At 40.0% G+C, this 23203-nt stretch overlaps 1 protein-coding gene across 19 annotated transcripts in view; it reads right to left on the reverse strand.

Annotated features, from left to right (window-relative positions):
• Window positions 1–23203, reverse strand: part of FBXL2 (F-box and leucine rich repeat protein 2) — a 126501-nt gene that overhangs the window by 31449 nt on the left and 71849 nt on the right. For 14 of the 19 annotated variants that reach the window (XR_011426984.1, XR_011426983.1, XR_011426988.1 and 11 more), the window contains 7 exons: window positions 23045–23159; window positions 22690–22816; window positions 22468–22542; window positions 21034–21164; window positions 19511–19571; window positions 18674–18718; window positions 18036–18092 (listed from right to left, as the gene is read on the reverse strand). Coding sequence is in view for 10 of the 19 variants with exons in the window: in XM_070238053.1 (XP_070094154.1) it covers window positions 18036–18092; window positions 18674–18718; window positions 19511–19571; window positions 21034–21164; window positions 22468–22542; window positions 22690–22816; window positions 23045–23159 (611 nt within the window). In the remaining 9 variants the exon portion in view is untranslated. The remainder of the gene's footprint in view (window positions 1–18035; window positions 18093–18673; window positions 18719–19510; window positions 19572–21033; window positions 21165–22467; window positions 22543–22689; window positions 22817–23044; window positions 23160–23203) is intronic. The other 5 variants (XR_002800726.2, XR_011426982.1, XR_011426981.1 and 2 more) reach the window with 1 other exon arrangement.

Here is a 23203-nt window from a genome sequence, read left to right on the forward strand (position 1 = left end):
AAACATACAGACAAAAAGAACAGCTCAGTGGTTACCAAGGGGAAGGGGGCTGGAGGGTTGGCACAAAGGGTGAAAGGGAGCACTCATAACGTGACAGACAAATGATAATGTACAACTGAAATTTCACAATGTTGTAAACTATTATGCTCTCAATTAAGAAAAAAAAAGAATAAAATACCTAAGAATAAATTTAACTGAGGAAGTGAAAGACCTGTATGCTGAAAACTATGAGATTGATGAGAGAAACTGAAAAAGAAATAAACAGAAAGATATTCCATGCTCATAGATTGGAAGAATTAATATTGTTAAAATGTCCCTACAACTCAAAGCAATCTACAGATTCAATGCAATTCCTATCAAAATTTCAGTGGCATTTTTCACAATAGGACAAACAATCCTAAAATTTATATGGAACCACAAAAGACCCTGATTAGCCAAAGCAATCTTCAGAAAAAAGAACAAAGCAGGAGGTATCACGCTCCCTGGTTTCAAACCATATTACAAAGCCATAGTAATCAAAACAGTATGGTATTGGCATAAAAACAGACACATAGATCAATGGAAAAGAATAGAGAGTCCAGAAATAAACCCATGCATATATGGTCAATAAATTTATGACCATTAAGCCAAAAATATACAATGGGGAAGGAAGAGTCTCTTCAAAAACTCATTCTGGGAAAACTGGACAGCCATATGCAAAAGAATGAAACTGGATCACTATCTTACACCATGCACAAAAATCAACTCAAAATGAATGTAAGACCAGAAACCATAGACCTCCTAGAAGAAAACACAGGCAGTAAGCTCTTTGATATCAGTCTTGGAGAAAATTCTTTTGATTCAATGCCAAAAGCAAAAGCAACAAAAGAAAAGTAAACAAGTGGGACTACATCAAACCAGAAAGCTTCTGCATAGCAAAGGAACCATCAACAAAATGAAAAGGCAATCTACTGAATGGGAGAAAATATTTGCAAGTCATTCTGATAAGCAGTTAATATGTAAAATATATAAAGAACCCACGCAACTCAGCAAAAAACAAACAAAAACCCAAACAAGCCAATTAAAAAATGGGGAGAGGATCTGAACAGACATTTTTCCAAAGAAGGCATACAGATGGCCAACAGGTACATGAAAAGAGGCTCAACATCACTAACCATCAGGGAAATGCAAATCAAAATCATGATGAGATATCTATCACCTTAAACCTGTTAGGATGGCTATTATCAAAAGGACAAGAAATAACAAGTGTTGCTGAGGATGTGGAGAAAAGGAAAGCTTGTGCACTGTTGGTGGGAATGTCAACTGGTGCAGCCACTATGGAAAACAGTATGGAGGTTCCTCAAAAAGTTAAAAATAGAACTATCATATGATCCAGCAATTTCACTTCTGGGTATTTATCCAAAGGAAATGAAAATACTAATTCGAAAAGATATCTGCACCCCCATGTTCATTCACTGCAGCATTTACAACAGCCAAGACATGGAAACAACCTAAGTGTCCATGGACGGATGAATGGGTAAAGAAAACGTGATATATATATATATCTACATATACACACACATACAGTGGAATATTATTCAGCCATAAAAAACAATGAAGTCTAGCCATTTGCAACAACATGGATGGACACTGAGGGCATTATGCTAAGTGAAATAAGTCACAAAGAAAAAGACAAATACCATTTGATCTCACTTCTTTGTGGAATTAAAAAAAAACCCTAAAACCAAGCTCATACATACAGACAATAGACTGGTGTTTGTTGGAAGCCAGGGGAGGGGGTGGGAGGGTTAGAAAGGGGTGTCTGAAACAGGTAAATGAGGTGAAATGGTAAAAATTTCCAGTTATAAAATAAATAAATTATGGGGATGTAATATACATCATGGTGACTATAGTTAATAATACAGTACTATATATTTGAAAGTTGCTAAGTAAATCCTACAAGCTCTCATCACAGGAAAAAACAATTTGTAGGATGTAGGGTGACAGATCTCAACTAGACTTATTCATAATAATCATTTCACAATGTATACAAATATAGAATCATTACACTGTTCACTTGAAATTAATGTAATGTTTTCTCAATTATACCTCAATAAAATTAAAAAAAAAAAAAAAAGAACCAGAGCTGCAGGTGCCCAGGACGCTCTAACAGTAGCAGTAATTCTCCTGGACATTCAAAGTTTAATGCCTGGAAGGCTCAGGAATGAAGGAGTTAACACTTTTAAGTGCCCGTCAAGGCCGACTTAATGGGCCTTAAGAGAAACCTGAACAGATCAACCACCTGCATTCAGACGGAGCACTTTTCTGTGAAATCCTGGGTGGTCTGCCTAAGCAGGTTTCCCCACACCCTGCAAGGCTGCCTCTGAGAAGAATCCAGTTCAATAATGAGCAAAAGATGATTAACAGTGCTTCCTGCCCTCAGTTAGAGATGGGGTGGGCAAAGGGATGCTGGAAGAAAAACAAACAGGTGGATATTAGGTTGCAGTGTGGACTGAAACCGCTTACAGTTTTAGATTTGAGGATCATTGTGGTGACTGAGGAAGGGAATTGAAGCCCTTTTGTTTTTTTCCTGCTTTTTCTCCCCAAATCCCCCCAGTACATAGTTGTATATTTTAGTTGTGGGTCCTACTAGTTGTGGCATGTGGGACACCACCTCAATATGGCCTAATGAGCGGTGCCTTGTCTGCACCCAGGATTCGAACCTGTGAACCCCCGGGCCGCCGAAGCAGAGCGTACAAACTTAACCATTTGGCCATGGGGCCATCCCCGAAGCCCACCCTTGACTGAGCAAGGCAAAGAGTAAGCAGTTGTGCTATTTTTATTAAATTGTTATTAATCTGTTCATTTATCATTAAAGACCACTTTAAAACTGAGAAAGAAAATTGCAGGGGAAATTTCAGAGTTTACTCCATTGAGTGCAGTTTTATAGCCCAATTCTCCATTTGAGGGTTGGCCAGTGAATCAATGAATCTGATGTCCTTGTTCATTTAGAACATTGTGCAGCCATGACTCAGAGACACACTGAGCATTTTTTAAGGTTATAATTAAACAGACCTGGAACAGAGTGACCTGACATTACTGGCTTCTCTTGGGTATAAACAGTAAAGGTTGAAGAACATAAATTCAGATTAGTATTATATACCAAATGGATTTTTGTAATTTAAGTCATCCATATCAATAGTTTCAGACCTGACAGTTTCTCTCAATGCATATAAAATGTAACATTCATCCCACCACAAAAGTTCAGAGGCAAAAAGTACTGCATCAAAGTCACAATTATTCATTTTTCCCTCAAATATATGAGTTTCGACTCTGTGCCAGGCCCTATGTTGCAACAGTGAGTAAAAACACTCTTCTGCACTGGTAGGACTGAGGTTCTAGAAGTGAAATAGCATGACTATTAAACTGAAACTATGGCAAGTGCACTGAGAGCATATGATAGCGGGATTTGACCTGAGGAAATGACCACTGACTGGATATCTGAAGGATTAGGAGCCAAGAAGCAAGAGTGAAGAGCGTGTTGTGTGCAAGCCCCCAAGTGGCCAGAGGAGAATGGTACCGAGTGTGGGAATACAGGAAACATTTGGATGTAGATGGAACTAGGGAAGTAGAGGCCAGATCACAGAGTTGTGTAGGTATCTGGAAAGAGTTTTAAGGAGAAGCTGATACCATGTTTGTTTTTCAAAAAGATTATCATGTATCACTACATATCCACCAGTACGGCTAAAATGAAAAAGATGGAAAATAAGCTGTTGGTGAGGATCTGGAGCAACTGAAATTCTCATATGTTGCAGGGGATATTTATATATTCCTGACTGAAATGCATACATGTGTTAACTAAAAGATGTAACAATACTGGTTGTAATAACCCCAAACTAGAAACCACTCAAATGTTCAATGGTAGAAAGGAAAAATAAATCACAGTGTACCCAGTCTGCAGCGCAATGAGAATGAACAACGTTCAACTACGTGGAACAATATGGATGAATTTTACAAATGTAACAGTGAAGAAACCAGGCACAGAAGAGTACATATGATGATTCCATTTGTATAAATTACATAATAAAGTACAAAAAAAGGCAAAACTAACCTTATGCTATTAGAAATCACTACCCTTTGGCAGGGGTTAGGGATCGGAAGGGAGCGGAAGGGGTCTTTCTGGGGTGCTGTAATGTTGATTCTCAATCTGAGTGTGCTCAATTTAGGGAAATGCACTGATGTACACACCTAGGATAAATGCTCTTTCTGCATGTGTATTTTACTTCACTAAAAAACTAAAATTGAAAAAAATAAACCACCCTGACTGCCAAATTATCAAGAGTGTAAATGTGGACAAAGCTGAGCAACTGGTAGGCTCCTGTAATGTCTGGGGCAAGGGAATGCCTGCTTCTTTGGACCTGATGAGTTTTGGTGGAGAAGACAGAGATAAGTGGATGGGTATGAGGTATTTTTGCAAAATGAAAAAAGAACCACAGAAAATTTGATATCGGACATAAGAAATAGGCAGCTGAGCACAAACCAGCCGGAAGGGAATCTAGTAGGAAAAAGAGAAATTCCGTCAGAACCTTGACGCTTGAAAGACTCCTCTTTGAGCTCTTTAACAACATGGGACCTACTTCCCTTCTCAGGAATCCAGCCACACGGCATGTCTCTACACCCAATACAGTCTTGACGTAATCAGTGACTGCCACTCATTGGTTTTTAGCTGTAGAATTGACTTATGCATAAAGCCAGAAGGCTTTTCAGGAGACTGTTTAAAGTTGATAAATCGAGAAATAGAATTGTTTACAATAAAGCACAATCAGAAAAGAAATGTAACTTTATTTACATATACATATATAGGGATATATATACACAGATAGGAGCAAGAGGATGATGGAGGTAAGTGTAGGAATGCCAACTTCCTCATGGAAGAGGAATTGAGGAATCAAGGAGTTAATAGTTGCATCTGGGACCAAGGAGATATTCTTATATTATTTGAAAAACTTCTATACTGGCATACGCAAGCATAAATGCTGGCACATTTATGTAATTTTTAAAAACTGGTTTCATTTAAGGATAATCCCTGAGTTCACAGGAAAAACTTGCCAACATGGTTCACACAGCAGAGGGGCCTTTTATTTTACATCAATAAAGAGCCAATAGTCAAAGCCATCTGCTTTGGGCTACCCACTGTGTATACATTGTCTCCTTTATTCTTCAAAACAACCCTGCAGAGAAGGTATTATCATCCCCATTTTACAGATGAGAAAATCGAGGCTCAAAGAAGTTGAGCTCAGGTTGATTAAAGCCTTTCCCCTCTGCCCTGCACCGTTTCACCACATCCCTGGCATACTACAGAGGGGTCAGGCCATTTTTATTTCCTCATCTGTTTATAGCAGGTGTGTTAGGAAGGAGGAATATTTCATAGAAACAAGTTTACATTGCTGGGTATTATATCCCCCCAGTCTAGTTAGGAGTGGGCAGCTTATACCAGCATTTCTGAGAAGTCAGAGGTAGCTAGGGTTGGTAGGGGCAGAGTATGCAGAGCAGGGGGTGGAACTGCTTTTAAATGCCAAACAGCAGGTGTCTTTTGCTCCCCAGATGTAGCAAGGAGAAGGGAGAAGGGGAGAGGAGAAAACCATCTTTCAATCTCACATAGAATTTCTCTAGCAGGCTATAGACATTGGCTACAGTGGTTATCCCTGGGGAGGGAGCAGGGTGACTAGGGGTTTTAAATGAGAATGGGATTTTTCTCTTGTATTCTTTGCAGTTAAAAAAAAGAACTCTTTTTCTTTTGAATTTTATCAAATGCTTTTTCTGCATTAATTGATATGATCATGTAATTTTTCTTCTGTATCCTGTTAACATGGTGGATTACATTGATCCGTTTTCAAATATTTAACAAGACTTGTGTCCCTGGAATAAACCCTGCATGGTCATGGTGTTTAATTATTTTTATATATTGCTGAATTCTATTTATTTTTTGTTATGGACATTCGGTTCTATATTTATAAGGGATACTAGTCTGTAGTTTTGGGTTTTGGCACGATTTTTGCCTGGTTTTGATATCAGGGTACTACTGTGTTAGTTTGTGCTTTTAAAGGTATTGGTCTAAGTTATCAAATTGACTTACGTAGATGGTTCCTAGTATTCCCTTATCATCCTTTTGATGTCTGTAGGGTCTGTGGTGATACCCCTTGTCTCAGTCTGTTCACATTGCTATAGCAAAACACCACGGAGAGGGCAGCTTATAAACAACAGAAATTTATCTCTCAGTTGGGGAGGCTGGAAGTTCCAGATTATGGGGCCAGCAGATCTGCTGTAATGGCTACGGAGGGCCCCCTTCCTGATTCACAACCAGAGCCTTCTTGTTGTGTCTTTGCTTGGTGGATGGGGTGAAAGACCCCTCTGGAGCCTCTTTTATAAGAGCACTTATCCAATTCATGAGGGAACCCTTATGACCAATCACCTCTCAAAGGCCCTACCTCCTAATAACACCCGCTTCGGGGGTTAGGATTCACTAACATCCAGACCATAGCACTCTTGTTTCATTCCTGACCTTAGTAATCTGTGTCTTCTCTTTGTCAGTCTTGCTAGAGGTCTGTTTCAAAGAATGAGCTTCTCATTTTGCTGATTTACTTCTGTGGGTTTGCTCTTTTCAATTTCATTGATTTCTACTTTTATCTTTAGCATATCCTTCCTTCTTATTTTCAGTTTATTTTGCTCTTCTTTTTCTGGTTTCATGGGGGTGGGACTTCTTTTTAATGTAATCATTCAACACCAAAAATTTCGTTCTCAGCACTGCTTTAGCTGCATCCAACACATTTTGGTATGTTCTGTTTTCATTTTCATTCAGTTTAACTCTTCAAAAAAAATTTCCCTTGAGACTTCCTCTTTGACCCATGGATTAATCAGAAGTGTGTTTTTAAGTTTCCAAGTCTTCAGAAATTTTCCTGTTATCTTCTGTTATTGATTTCTGGTTTGATCCCATTGTGGTCACAGAATACATTCTATATGATTTCAATGCTTTTCAATTTTTTGAGGTGCGTTTAATGGCCCAGGATATGGTCTATTTTGGTACATATTCCATGGTCTCTTGAAAAGAAAGTGTGTTCTGCTGTTGTTGGGTAGAGTGTTCTATAAATGTCCACTAGGCCTTGCTTGTTAATGGTGTTGAGTTCTATATCCTTGCTGGCTTTCTGTCTGGTTGTTGTATCAATTGTTGAGAGAAGAATACTGATGTGTTCAACTGTAACTGTGGATTTTCTGTTTTTCCTTTCAGCCCTATCAGTTTTTGTTTCATGTAATTTGTAGCTCTGTTGTTTAGTGCATATATATTAAGAATCACTATGTTATCTTGGTGGACTGACCCTTTTATTATTGTCATGTTCTCTGTCCCTGGTAATTTTCCTTGCTCTGAAGTATACTGTAAATAATATAATGACTCCTGCTTTCTTTTGTTTAAAGTTTGTATTGTATATCTTTTCCCTTTCAACCAATCTATATTGTTACATTCAAAGTGAGTTTCTTACAGCTTATGTTATTTCATCCACTCTGGCAATCTCTGCCTTTTAGTTGGTATATTTACACCACTTATATTTAAAGATATCTTTGGGCTTAAGTCTGCCCTTTTTCTTTTCTGTTATTTCAGTTTTTCATTTCTCTGTTTTCTTTTTCTCTTTTTTTTTTTTTAAGATTGGCACCTGAGCTATCAACTGTTGCCAATCTTTTTTTTTTTCTGCTTTTTCTCCCCAACCCCCCCCCCCCCAGTATCTAGTTGTATGTTTTTTTTATAGTTGTGGGTCCTTCTAGTTGCGGCATGTGGGACGCTGCCTCAACATGGCCTGATGAGCAGTGTCATGTCCGTGCCCAGGATCCGAACCAGCAAAACCCTGGGCCGCCAAAGCAGAGCACGTGAACTTAACCATTCGGCCACGGGGCCAGGCCCTCTGTTTTCTTTTTCTTGCTTTCTAATGGGTTACATAAACTATTTTTATAATTCCATTTTGATTTATCTATTGTGTTTTGAGTTTCTCTTCTGTAGACTTCTCAGTGGTTTCTCTACGTATTACATTACATATCCATAACCTATTACAGTCTACTGGTGTCAATTATTTACCAGTTTGAGTATAGAAACTTTACCTCCCTTTAAGTCCTTTCACCCTGCTTCATTTATAATATATCATCCTAATTACTTCCTCTACATACATTGAGAATATCAATGCTATAATTTCTGCTTCATCAATCAAATAAAATTTAGAAAACTCAGAACAAAGTCTATTGTTTTACACACATTTTTTCCTTACTCTTTCCATTGTTCTTTCTTCCTGATATCCTAAGATTCCTCCTTTCATCATTTCCTTTCTTTCTTTAAAATTTCTAATTGTGGTATAAAAACCAACATAAAATTTATCATACTTACCATTTTAAAGTGTTCAGTTCAGCAATGTTAAGTATGTTTACACTATTTTGCAATGGATTTCCAGAACTTTTTCATTCCGCAAAACTTAAACTCTATACCCATTAAACAATGTTCCCCATTTCCCCCTCTCTGCAGCCCGACAACCACCATTTTACTTTCTGTTTCTATGAATTTGACTACTGTATTTGACCTCAAATTTGTGGAATCATACAGTATTTGTCTTTTCTTCTTTTGAAATTTTATTGTGATAAAAACATGAGCTCTATCTTTTTAACAAATTTTAAGTGTACATTATTGTTGACTATAGGTATAGTGTTCTACAGCAGACCTCTAGACTTTATTCATCTTACTCAAGTGAAACTTTATGCCTGTTGATAAATAACTCTCCATTCTCTCCCCTCCCAGCCTCTGGTAACCATCATTCCAGTCTTTGATTTCATGAATTTGACTATTTTAGATACCTCATATAAGTGGAATCATGCAGCATTTGTCTCTGTCTGGCTTATTTTGCTTAGCATGCTGTCCTCAAAGTCTACACATGTTGTCATACATTGCAGAATGTCCTTCTTTTCTGAAGCTGAATGGTATTCCATTGCATGTATATGCCACATTTTCTTTATCCATTCATCTGTTAATAGACATTTAGGTTGTTTCCACATCTTAACTATTGTGAATAGTGCTGCAATGAAAATGGGAGTGATAATCTCTCTTCAAGATGCTGATTTCAATTCTTTTGGATGTATACCAAGAAGTGGGATTGCTGGACCTTATGGTAGTTCTATTTTTAAGTTTTTGAAAAACCTCCATATTGTTTTCCATAACAGCTGCACCATTTTGCATTCCTACCAACAGTGCACAAGGGTTCCAATTTCTCCACATCATCACCAACACTTGCTGTTTTTGTGTTTTGATAATAGCCATCCTGACAGATGTGAGGTGATGTATCATTGTGATTCTTACCTGCATTTTCCTGATGATTAATGAAGAACGTTTTTCATATACCCATTTGCCATTTGTTTATCTTCTTTGGAGAAATGTCTATTCAAGTCCTCATCCAATTTTTAAGTGGATTATTAGTTTTTTTGTTGTTGAGTTATATAGTTTCTTATATAACCTGGAGATTAATCCCTTACCAGATACACTGCTGGCAAATATTTTCTCCCATTTACTCTGTTGATGGTTTCCTTTGCAGAAGCCTTTTAGTTTGATGTAATCCCATTTGTTTATTTTTCTTCTTGTTGCCTGAGCTTTTGGTGTCATATCCGTGAAACTGTTGCCAAGACCAATGTCATGAAGCTTTTGCCCCAAGTTTTCCTCCAGGAAGTCTTACATTTAAGTCTTTAATTCATTTTGAGTTGGCTTTTATACATGGTACAAAATACAGGTCCAATTCCATTCTGTCACATGTGGATATCCAGGTTTCCTGACCTGGATATCCTGGTTTGCTGAAGGGACTATTTTTTCCCATTGTATATTCTTGGCATCCTTGTTGAAAATTAGTTGACCATATATGCATGGATTTATTTCTGGGCTCTCTATTCTGTTCCATCGGTCTATATGTTGTCTTTATGCCAGTATCATACTGTTTTGATTACTTTGATAGCTTTGTAATATAGTTTGAAATCAGGAAGTATAAGGCCTCCAGCTTTGTTGTTCTCAGGATTACTTTAGCTATTCAGGGTCTTTTGTGATTCTATATGAATTGTAAAATTATTCTATTTCTGTAAAAAATGTCTTTGGAATTTTTATAGGTATTGAATTGAATCTGTAAATCACTTTGGGCAGCATGAATATTTTAATAATATTAAATCTTCCAATCTATGAACATGGGATGTCTTTCCCTTTGTTTCATCTCTTTCATCAATGTTTTGTAGTTCTCAGTATATAAATCTTTCACCTCCTTATTTAAGTCTATTCATGAGTATTTTATTCTTTTTGGTGCTACTTTAAATGGGATTGTTTTCCAAATCTCTTTTTCAAATAGTTCATTGTTAATGTATAGAAAGGCAACTGAATTTTTTATGTTCTTTTGTATCCTATAATTTTACTGAATTTACTAGTTCTAATAGTTTTTTAAATGTAGTTCTCTGTATACAATATCACATTGTCTGCAAACAGGGATAAATTTACTTCTTCCTTTCCGATGTGGACGTCTTTTATTTCTTTTTCTTATCTAACTGCTTTGGCTAGGACTTCTCATACTATGTTAAATAAAAGCAGTGAAAGTGGGCACCCTTCCCTTGTTCCTGATTTTGGAGAAAAAGCTTTCAGTTTTGCACTGTTGAGTATGTTAGCTGTAGGCTTTTCATATATGGCCATTATTATGTTGAGATATTTTCCTTCTATTCCTAGTTTCTTGAAGAGTTTTATAATGAATAGATGTAGAATTTCATTAAATGCTTTTTCTGCATCTATTGAGATGATCTTGTGATTCTGACCCTTTAATCTGTTGATGTGATGTATCACATTAATTGATTTTCATTTATTGAATCATCCCTGCTTCCCAGGGATAAATCCCATTTGATTGTGATGTATGATCCTTTTAATGTGCTGTTGGATTCAGTTTGCTAGTATTTTATTGAGGATGTTCACATCCATATAGATCAGGATTATTGCCCTTTGGTTTTCTAGTAGTGTCTGTGTCTGGCTTTGGTATTAGGGTGATGCTGGCTTCATAAAATGAGTTTGGAAGTGTTCTCACCTCTTCAATTTTTTGAAAGAGTTTGACAAAGGCTGGCATTAATTCTTCAAATGTTTAGTAGAATTCACCAGGGAAGCCCTCTGGTCCTGCAATTTTCTTTGTTAGGTTTTTGATTACCGATTCAATCGCCATACTAGTTACAGGTCTGATCAGGCTTTCTATTTCTTCATGATTTAGTTTTAGTAAGTTGTATCTTTCTAGGAATTTGTCCATTTCTTCTAGGTTATCCATTTTATTGGCATAGAACTGTTCATAGTCATCTCTTATGATCCTTTTTATTTGTGTCATCAATTGTAACATTTCTTCTTTTGTTTCTAATTTTACTTATTTGTCTTCTTTTTTCATAGTTAGCTTAGCTAAGAGTTTGTCAATTTTGTTTATGTTTTCAAAAGACCAACAGTTCCATTAATTTTTTTCTATTGTTTTTCTATTTCTGCTCTAATCTTTGTTATTTTCTTCTTTCTGTTAACTTTGGGCATGGTTTGTTCTTTCTTTCTAGCTCCTAGAGATGTAAAGCTAGGTTGTTAGAGAACTTTCTTCTTTTTTAATGTACATATCTATCACTATGAACTTCACTCTTGTGCTTTTGCTGCATCCTATAAGTTTTGGTATGTTTTTAATTTCATTCATTTCAAAGTATTTTTAAATTTCACTATTTTTTGAAGTTTCTTGTTTTCCTTTTGCAACTGACTTCTAGTTTCATTCCATTGTGGTGGGAAAAGACACTTGGCATAATTTTTATCTTCTTGAATTTGTTAAGACTTGTATTATGACCTAACATGAGATCTACCCTGGAGAAAGAGCCATATATGTGCTTGAGAGAAACATGCATTCTGCTCTTGTTGGTTGGAATGTTCTTATTATGACTGTTAGGTTAGGTCTATTTGGTCTATAGTGGAGTTCATGTCCTCTGTTTCCTTACTGATCTTCTGTCTGGTAGTTCTATCCAGAATTGAAAGTGGAGTATCGAAGTCTCCTCCTATCAGTGTATTGCTGTTTATTCCTCCCTTCAGTTCTGTCAATGTCTGCTTTATATATTTAGGTCATCTATTGTTGGGTGTATACATATTTACAATTATTATATTCCTGGTAGATTGACCCTGTTTTATCATATAATGTCCTTCTTTGTCTCTTAGGACAGTTTTTGACTTGAAGTCTATTTTGTCTGATGTAAATTTAGCCATCCTGCTCTCTTTTGGTTACCATTCACATGGAATATGTTTTTCTGTCCCTTCACTTTCAACCTAGGTGTCCTTAAGTCTAAAGTGAGTTTCTTGTAGGCAGCATATAGCCTTGTCATGTTTTTTTTAAATCCATTTAGCCACTCTATGTCTTTTGATGGAGGAATTTAATCCATTTACATTTAGAGTGATTACTGATAGGAAAGGATTTACTACTGTCATTTTTAAAACTTAAGGAAGTTCACTTAGAGCAGAGATAGGAGGCTGATATGACAGTATTCAAGCTTGTTTATTCTCCCCCACTTCTCCTTCCACTTCCTCTAGGTTGCTACAGGTCTCTTAGGATGAAGAAGTGTGTATGTGTCCTACATCCTGGGAAATGCTCCTCATGGAAGCCCAGGGACTGAACAGAATTTCAACTGAAACATTTAAAAAAAAAAATTGAAGCCACTTGTCTGTCAAAGTTGGGGTAGGCCATGACCTGAGGAATCCAGACATTCTCTTCTTCTCTAGGGCCAAGAACCTTCCCGAGACCTTTTCCAACAACAAGCGCCCTTTCCCTCCCCCTTATCTCTGTAAGTTTAGTGGTGTGACACCGAAGGAGCTGCCAGACTGCCTTGACAAGGTTGCTTGAAAGTGTGGGTAAGGAGAGTTTGGAGGAACCTCGGGATTCCTGACTGCAGGAACCCCTCACCTGCTCCCTCCTCCAAAGAAGCAGCTTCTTATGGTGGGCCTCTGGCAGGCAGGGAATAGCTGGCAGTCTCATGAGAAGGGCTCAGTCTTTGGGACCTGAGACCACAGCTGTAGGGATCGCCCTCATCACTCACACAATAGTTTTCGTGCCTGACTCTGAGACTTTGGCTGGCTTGTTTATATCCTTCTTTGTTCCAAAAGAGGATTTGAAGTGGCTTCCCCTGGTTAAGCCTAGTGCAAGGTGCTGGTGCTAGAGGAGAGAGGGAAGATCCTGTCTCTGTCCTCTAAGAGTTGACAGTCTAAATCACAATCCTAGACTCCCCCTGAATTCCCACTGAGGAAAGCTTCCTTGGATTTATGAATAGAACTTTTAAAACCTAAGGTTAATAGTGCAAGCACTAAAAACATCAAGGCACAGAGAGATGGCTAAAAAGCCAATAGATAAATTAAATGGAATTTTAAAAATATTCAGTTAACCCAAAAAGAAGGTGAGAAGGGAAGAATAGAAAAAAAGAGAGAGAGAGAAAACTCAACTGTATCAATATTATATTAACCTTAAATGACTAAACATTTCAATTAAAAGACAGATTATTAGACTGGCTAACAGCAAGACACATAGATAAAAACACAGATAGGTTGAAAGAAAATGATAAGCCATGCAAAAAGTAAGCATAAAAAGGCTGATATTAACATCAGATAAATAGACTTAAAGACAAAGAGTATTACTAGTGATAAAGAGGGACATTTTATAATGATAAAAATGTCACTGCACCAGAAGGATGTAAGAATCATAAATTTGTATGAAGCCAAATTGTAGGATAAGACCTCAGTGAGGATACACTAAACATCTTAGCCATGGGAGGGCTACTGTGTACTGGAGATGGGGTTGGCCCCAGCAGCTGGGCCAGGACTTGCAGCTTCCCATATGTGTACATGAAGTCACCCTGCTTGTGGAGTTTTGGGAGTGGTCTAATGTGTCTAGTGAATCTCAACATTCTAAGCTGAGATAACTAGAAGGTCTGAATAAACCAGGGGCCTCAATTTGGGACCAAAACATAGGCTGGACTGCTCTCCTTCAGGTGGTGCCACAGAACAGTGGCCCTTCAAACTGAACCCCCACCTCAGCTTCTCACTGTCAGCTGTTTCGAGCCTCACAGAGACAGTTAAGAAAGAAAGGAAGGAGTCTACCCTCCTTAGCAGTGCCCATGAGGCTCTGGTCCTTGCCTCCCATTGAGCCTCATCCCTTCTCCTTCCTCCCTCACTCTAAAACTCAGCCAATTGCAGAAAGAACACGTGCTGTTTCATCTCTGTAAAATGCCCTCAAGCCCTTTTTCTACCTCATTCTTGCTGGTGCTTTGAAAACTGGCCCAGTAGCTGAGAGTTGGATTTAAACAGGATGAGAGCTTTGCTAAGTGAAGAAGGTGAATCTTGAGGATCAAGGGAGTGATTTAATAATTGACTGTAGAATTTATGCTGAGTTGGGGGGTGGGCATCAAACGGGGATGGACAATGAAAAGATGGTGGGATCAATGGGTCCCATATAAATTATTGTTGTAGCTGGGTAATACAAGAGATGATCAGAAAGACAGGAGATGGTCAGACTGGGGGGGCATTAAACTGAGAAATAAACAACATACATTCTATTCTACACTGTTATTTTCAAAGTTGCTAAATGTTTCCACTTAAACTGGAAGAAATATTCATCCAAATCTTACCAACTCGTGCGTCCCTATTTTTCCTCTACAGCAGTGAGTAGTGGCATAACAAGATTGTCTCACATCCCCAAAGGCAGGCTTTCTACTAGCTGGATAACTTATGCACTTGTCATTCTGAAGGGAGAGTGACTGATCTGACACCTGATGGACATGGCTTTCTATACATCATCACTGTGTTTTGATAAATCAGGATGAAAAATAAACTCGGTAGCAATGAAGTAATATATTTCCTTTTTGGCTACATTCCTTATTCTTCAATATAATAGACTGCTAAAATTCTTCTTGGATAGCTTCTATGACCAATGAGTTACATAGTATGATTCAAAAAGCCGGCTCTGATATTGAACAGGAAACCAGCTCTGCCATGATCAACAGAAGCTGCTGCTAACACATCCTACAAGCTAAACACTGGAGGAACAAAGAGGATCCTTACCCTTCTTGGAACAAATTTCATGACTCTTTACAGATCCTTCCAGGTCCTACTCCTCTGCATGTGGAATTCCCCTTGTTCACAAATGTATATTTGACTAATTTTCAAACAAACAGGATCAGTTTTCCCTTTCAAATAGCCTTCTGAATTTTTGGGTTTTTTTGGTTTGTTTTTGTGGGGGTTTTTGCTGAGGAAGATTATCTCTGAGCTGACATCTGTGCCAATCTTCCTCTATTTTATATGTGGGTCGCTGCCACGACATGGCTGATGAGTGGTGTACGTCTGCGCCCAAGATCCAAAGTCCCGACCCCGGGCCGCTGAAGTGGAGTGCATGGCGCTTAACCACTGCAGCACAGGGCTGCCCCCTGAATTGCGTTTCTGTGTGAGTACAATGCCCTTCCTCCCTTGAGGATCACAGAGTGACTCCTGGAAGCGGCAGTGTGTGTGCACACCTGCCTCATTCACGTCTAAAGGACAACCTGGGAAACTGAAGCGTTAGGAACTGAGGTGTGATAGTCACCTAGCTTTGGGCTGGTGGTCACTTCCTTCATTTCTTCCTGCTTGCAGATCTTTAGTAAAAGGTAAAAGCCGTATTTCAAAATTCTGAGTCTATGGGTTTTTCCCCCAAGAGTATTGCCTCCTCTAATCTCTGCAGGCCAGGGGAGGAATCCCTGAGGAGGACCCCCTGAGCAGCCTGTGCCCAGCTTTGTCACAGAGTGCTGTCTGTGACACTCCCTCAGTAAGAGGAGTTTCCTTACGGTGGGGACTGCGCTGCTCCCGTGTGGCCGCCTGCCCCAGAATGAGGCCTGTGGAGAAGAAACGTGCACGTTTCACCTGGCACTCAATGCCTGCCATCCTAAATCCTCCCAGGGCTGCCATTTCATCAAGGCAGGTGGCAAGCCGGCTGCACATGTGCACTGTGGGACCTGCTGCAGTAGAAATGCACTTCTGACACAATCCGCACTTTAACTCACCCTCAGCTTTACCTGAGAGTTGACAGAGGCACTGCTACTACTGGCCACTATCAAAGTGGGTCGTGCTCCTTGAGTATCCCTTAAATAAGGATCCAGGCACAAACTTCTCCGGAATTTCAGAGTGAGTATAAAGTTTCTCTCTCCTGATGAATTATCTTTGATTTCTACAGTGCCTAGGACAGTGCCTGGCATGTGGTGGTCCTCAAGAGGTGTTTGTAGCGTGAATTAGATGGATATGGAACAAATGTAATCCATAGCATTTCCCTTTTCTGTTTTGGCTATTAGGAATCTTCAAAGCTAAGTTCAGATTTCAACTGCAACTGTTTCCCTGCTTTTCTGCTAATAATCCTTTGTGTTTTTTATTCTGGGCTCTTATTTTGGACTTCTGGTTTTATTATAGCTTACCTTTTACTCTTACGTCCCCTTTCTGGAAGTAGCTTATACAAATACAGGGGACAAGATGGAGATTTAGTCACCAGCATCTCCGCTGGGGAGAACGCTATGTATTTGGAAGACACTCCCTGACAAGTCGCTGGGGTAGATCCTGCACTCCTGAGGAGGCAGGAGGAAGAGCAGGAGTTAGGGAGCTGGCGGAAGGCCTTGTTGGCTCCGTGTAACCCCTCCTTAGGTGCCTCCGTCCTGATGTGAGTAGATTTCTTGCAGACACTGATGAAGGGGCAGGAGTTCAAGTCCAGGGTATCCCAAGGGAGGACAGAGAGAGCCCTTGGGCAGCACAGAGGAAACAAGTTAAAGCAAGGAATAAAACCTGGGGCTCCTAATTTTTCCCACATCTCTGAGAGGCAGAAGGTGTCAAGGAAAAAGGGTGGAGAGGATAAAAGGAGAAAGCACATCTGAGTAAGAGGTTCTACCAATTATAAAACCAAATCTGAACCAATTTGTGAGTAAAGACATCACTAGAACTACAAAATTATCTGTAACACGTATGGGGAAATGATTTAGACAGAGAATTTGGATACACATAGATTCCTGACTAATCTCTGAAATCTGACCCCAAATTCTTTTTAAAAAGTCCTAGAGCTGTCCACAGCCCAGCTGCACTTGTGCCTGAGGGAAAAAGTAGCCAGAATGCGGAAACAAGGAAAACTGGTGGGGAGAGTAACTCAAGGCCAAATGGAGCTTTAATGTTATAAAATTCTAGTCCCTGAGGACAAAGCAAATTTCAAAAATGACAGAGAAAGTGCGCTTAAGAAAAATCTGTTGTGTATCTCAGGGCAGTGGAAAGCCCAGACCCCAGGGAGGCCAAGAGATCCAGGACCATAGTGCAGTTGTGTAACTTTGGCCAAGTTCCTTAACTGCTCTGAGCCTCAGTTTCGTCACTGATAAAATGGGGACGTCCATAGTGCCTGCATCACAGGGCTGTGGATGGCATCAAATGAGACAATGTATCTAGCACAGATATAGGCAGCACGGTTTACATGGGCTTGCTCAATGAATGGGGATTCCATCCCTGCTCCTGGCTCAAACAGCTGGATGTGAAATGTGCATGAGATGTCTGCAGGGCTAAGAGTGCCAGTGACACTATTCACTGCTCATTTTGGATCTCTCAATATATTCTAATTCCTTTTCCCCCTATAGATATATATATGAGGAGATGTGAAATGTAAATTTAATACAAGGATGGCCTCAATCTTTTGTCTTAGATTATATCATTTTAACGTCCTTTCACTCCACCTGACATGATGAACATGAACTTGAGAAAAGTGGTAAGGACATGGGTCCCTATATTAGGTCCACATCCTAAAATGGAACCAGTAACATTTAGATATCCCGCCTCCCAAGTGAGCCCAACTAATAGGTCTCTGAAACCAAGAATGATGATACCTTTACAGAAAGGAAACCCAAACAGATTCCTGTTGTAGTGGGAGGATTTTTTCATTCCTAAAAGGTTAATAATGTCACAAAAAACTCAGACTCACCAGGGCTTGGAGTTTAGGACAGTGAATGGAAAGCTGGATGAGTGTGCTGTCGGTTATCTAGAGAGAAACATGCTGCGTCAGTGTGGCTTCTATACCAGAACTTAATACCTAATCCTGGCTTCTCCTGAACACGAGAATCAAAGGGGCAAAAGAGAATTAAAAACTAATCTCAAGCACACTTGGGCTGGGAGCTCCTCTTTTTACCAGCAACCTCAAATCTGTCCACTCCTGGAGATGCAAAGTCGTTCTCTGGTCTCTCTCTGGTGCCCCAAGGGGGCCTAGGGACAAGGGGACAAAGAGGGAGGGGGTAAGGAGGGTCCCCCAGGATTCTTCATTGTAGAGTCACCTCGTTGCTGGACATGCAAACTTTACCTCCCTTAAATTCTGTGAAAATAAGTTTCTTTTTCTTTCAATGTTTGGCAAAAGATGGAGCTATCCTGAACTTCTCGACTGTAGCTCTGTCTGATGACTGAGAATAGCCCAAAGTTTACGCATCTCACTGCCATGGTCCTCATGAGTTCCCAAGCTCTAACAACTATGCTGGGCAAGGAGAGTCCAGACAGTAGCCAGTCTCTGGCTATGTGGTTGTCTGTTAGGACTAAGGGGTAGCCCTGCAGGGCTATCAGGAGTCCACTCACCAGAATGCATTCCTCAAGATCCATCTTTTCCAGGTCATGGCAATTCTGAAAGAGTCCATAAGACATCCCCCACATGCAGTCAGCGGTTGGGGCAAAACTGGTGGCTTGCTCTGTTCCTCTGAGTACGGGCCTAGTATCCCTGTTTTCTTCCATCAAGGAGTGTGCCCTGTTGCTAAAGTGGCCCAGTACTAATGAGCAGGTGCCCTTTGAATCATATTCACTTTAGAAATGGGAATAGGGCTGCCCTGGGCTGCATTTCCTTCTCTCATCCTGGACAGGTAGTTGCCTATAACCTTCCTGGTGGCTCATAGATAGCAGCATGTAAATTTTAGCCATAGAATAGGTTCTGGGAGGGCATGAGAGTGGGGAGCGCAGGCACAGTGTGGGCAGGTGAAGGTTGGGGGAAGAGTGTATCAGTACCCCAGGAGGACACGGGTTCCCAGCCGCAGGCCACAGGGACCCCGTGGTGGTCGGCATTTGCAGGGCAATGTGGAAGAGGGAGCAGAGGCAGAGTGCAGCCCGGTTAGGGGAAGCTGCTGAGAGGTGAGTCAGGTCTGTGCGAGGAAGGGCATCTCCTGCCCGGGATGGGGCTCTTCTCATTGTGGGCCCACCTGACCAATGAGAGTGAGGCTACACCTGCCACAGAACCCTCGACAGGACCTCCCGAGTTTTCTGGCCAACTGGAAAAAATGCAAAACACACTCAGAGGACTGTATTCCACTCGGTGCCTGTCATTTCTGAAGGTATTTTTTTGCACACTCCAAAATCACTCCAAGTCACTTTGATTGAGGGAAGTGAATTACAGTTTGGTTTTGTTTTTTAAAACTTCTACCTTACCCGAGCTAAAAGTGTAAAGCCTGCGTCAGTCAAATGGGAACATCGGGCAGCCTCCAAAATCCTGGGATAAGGAGTGCATGGGAGAAAAAGTAGCGACTGGTTAACAGGAGAAACATTCACTTCATGATGCACGCTCTTGCATTTATTCTGCTCTTTGACACAACTTTGCTTCTGCTAAAAGCGTTGGAAATGCAAATACTGTCGCCACTAGACAGATGAGGAGAATGAGGCTTAGGGAGGAATGTGACCTGCCCTAAGCGCCAAAGTCCCAACCTGAACTCAAACAGTAAATCCAGGCATCTTCCCACTGCACCGCACACTGTTGCTGTTGTTGTTTTTAAATATTATTTCAATATTTGTTGACTTCTAAATACAATTAAAATGAACTTTTACTCAACAAAATCATCTTGATATATATTGCATTTCTTGAAGTTACTCTAAAGGAAACTTTAAAAATTTGCAGCCAAAGAAAAACATGAGTTAATTCTCAATACTCATGCTTAACAGGGGCAGATGCATGAATACCATTTTTAAGTTAAATACTAATAGCAATAATTTTGACCTCCTTTCTGACCAGTTTTGATTACCCAAATTCCTTCTACTATGGAGAAACAGCAAAAATATCTAGAATTTTCCATAATACAACGGTAAGAAAAATGGGCAAAAGACAGAAATAGACAATCCTTAAAGGATATGCAACTGGTGTGAGCATAAGAAATGGATCCGTTTCACTGATGAGTAAAGAATAACAAAACAAATGGCTTTTTGCTGCCTCTTTCTAGGGTTAAGACTGCTGCTTCTGAAGTCGAACTCTGTTAAGTTCAAATTCTACTTTTACTTCTTACTCATTATGTGACCCAGGATAAATCATGGGATTTTCTGAGTCTCAGTTTCTCCTCCGCAAAACAAGCGAGAATAACAGTACTTATCTCCTAGAGACGTGGTGAGGATTAAATGAGATAATGCTTATAAAAGTGCCTAATACAGAGCCTGGGACATATGAGTTCAAGTGATGTTAACTATGATTAGTAGTTTGTTGCCATTATTAAAGTTTTAATAGTCACAATATTACATGGATAATCAGAAAATCATTATTTGTTAAAACAAAACTTTTTTCCTGATGGGAAAGATGATAAATAAGGTAATTGTAATTTTCCTCCCATGCTGTCCATTTAGCAGCTGGTTTAGAGGAGAACATCATGGCATTTGGATGTGAGGCTATCACTCTGCTCACTGTCAGATCACTCGGATATCAAACAGCATGAGGCAAATCATGTGGGCAAACGTGTGAAGTGCATCAAGAAACTGGTGGTAGACAGTTTAGTGCTTTCTCGTATGTCCCTAAATGAACTGGATTACGTGTTGTCCTACTCCAATCCCCCGACAGAAGCCAACAACAACACAACAACCGCCTTCTCCACCACCACCTGTTCCTACTGGCAAGCCTTTCTCCTCCTGCAGGAAGCCCTCCCAGTCAGCTCAGCCAAGCTCTGGGCTGCAAAGCAAAAGTGTGGTGCACTCACTGAAGTCTTGGGCAGTTCAAAGCCAGGGCTGTGAGAGAGGCGTCTGTGAGGTTGCTGCAGCCAGAAAGGCAGAGGGCCTGCAGCCGGTGGCATCCCCTGCATATCTGCACCACGCCTTCATCCGTAATGCGCTGGTGAAAACCAAAACAGGAAGGGAAATCAGAGGGCACCAGCAGTACCGAAATGAGAGCAGCAGAAAAACAGGACCTACTGCTAGTCGATTAGTTTGGGTTGCCAGTTACTCGCATTTTATCCTAATAATTTAAACAAAACAAGATGAAGCACAGGGCAGATGTGTTGTTATCTCTGCACAGCTTTAAAATATCCTAAGGTTACTAATGAAGAGTAAAATTTTAAAATTTCATTTCCCTCCCCAGAATCATTTGATTTTTTTCAGGAAAAATTCATAAACTTGTGTTAAAAATCAGGTTAAATAAAGAGCTCATGAGACTTGCCTAGTTAAGTGACATATTAATTTTTGGTTGAATTTCTACAGATTAATGTTTCAGATATCTACCATATAAATCATATGTATATACTTATAGCATTTCCTCAATGTTTAGAAAATAGCAAAATTAAATAAATCACTGATAAATCGCTTGGGATTCTACGAATTTAGCCATGAAGATTCAAAATAAAATCTTTCTTTAAAGATACTAATTTATGTAGAAATAAACATGCACATATATGTCATACTTCAATTCATCTGGCAGTACTAGCAATCCAAGGTCCTATTTTTGAACAGTGCAGTCCCTGTACTCCCCTGTAAGGTCAATATTTGTCCCAAAGATACTTTGTTCTATCTCTCACTATCAGGGACTCTAAAGATTTATGATTCACTCACTAAATGCCAAATGAAAACGATTTCTCTCACTTTACTCAAGATTGATGTTCTCCCTGAGAAACCAAATAGGATTTAGCAAGCGTGCTCTTCAATCATCAATATTTACAAGGGCAGTGAAGAAGCAGCAATAGTTTTTCACAGGCTAATGCTCTGATGAAAATTATACCTTGCCCTTGCATACGCCCTTTCTTTTTCAAAGTCTTTTCACATCTGTTACTTCATTTTATTCACTGAAACAATGTGAGAGGTGTCATCATCCCCAGTTTATAAGTAAAAAAAAGACACTGAGACGTTACCATGGATTGTTTAGGTTAGTGACTAGTTTCACAGCATTCCTGATATCTCATAATAAACCAAGACCTTGATCTGTATTATTTTTAGGGGACATGTCAGTAGCTTTGTATTGGCCTTTGGGTTTAGATTGTTGTTCTTTCATCTTGCGGCAAATGGATAGATCACATCAGGCCACAGGAGAAGTAAGGGTGTGATCATCCCAGCTGCCCAGGGTGCTTCACAGCGGGGCCTGCGGCCGATTCCTGAGGGAGAGAACGTGGAGCAGGAGGTGCTCACAGGAGAGGCACACTACTTACTGAGCAGGACTGTAAGTTGAGGCTCACAAGCTCATGGCAGTAATTCTGAATGTGCTTCAGAGCTTCGTCTTCCAACTGAGTAGAGAGAGAAAAGAGGGATGGAGCCAGGTCAGGGAACAGTGGGGCACCAAGAAAAATGCAGCAGCAAGTTCCCTAACGAAGTGCCCACACCTATTGTTAGATAAGTGTTAGATGAACATGACTCTATTGACCCCTTGGTACCTGTGTGCAGCCCCTCAGAAGCAGGGCTTTTAGGCCTCGACAACCTCGCACCAGTGCCTCGATGCCATCCTTCGTGATCTGATCACACCAAGAGAGGTTCAGGTACTCCAGGTTTCGGCAGCCCTCACTGAGAGAACAAAGAACAAAACCACGCATGTGCAGTCTATCCTATAGAGAGTTTATTACCAACTTTGAGTTTAGTAAATCACAAGCAATTCAGAGGAGCAAGAACCTCTGAGACCTGTCTGAGTCACCTACTTCCTGCTCCAATGAGACCATTAGAAAGGTTTCAGACACTCCAGAATGTACATAACTTTGGGTATTTCTCATGACCACAAACAACAGGTACTTTTACCTGATCCCCTTTAAGGAGCTGTTTGTAATGGACACACAGGAGGTCAGATCCAGATGCTTCAGCTTGGAACAGAATCTGCTAAGGCTATAACACGTGCTGAAAAAGAACAGACACACTAAAGGTATTTTCAACCATGTTTCTCTCCCCTCACTCTCCCCA

The sequence above is a fragment of the Equus caballus genome, chromosome 16, assembly GCF_041296265.1.
Source record: "Equus caballus isolate H_3958 breed thoroughbred chromosome 16, TB-T2T, whole genome shotgun sequence".
Classification (NCBI taxonomy): domain Eukaryota; kingdom Metazoa; phylum Chordata; class Mammalia; order Perissodactyla; family Equidae; genus Equus; species Equus caballus.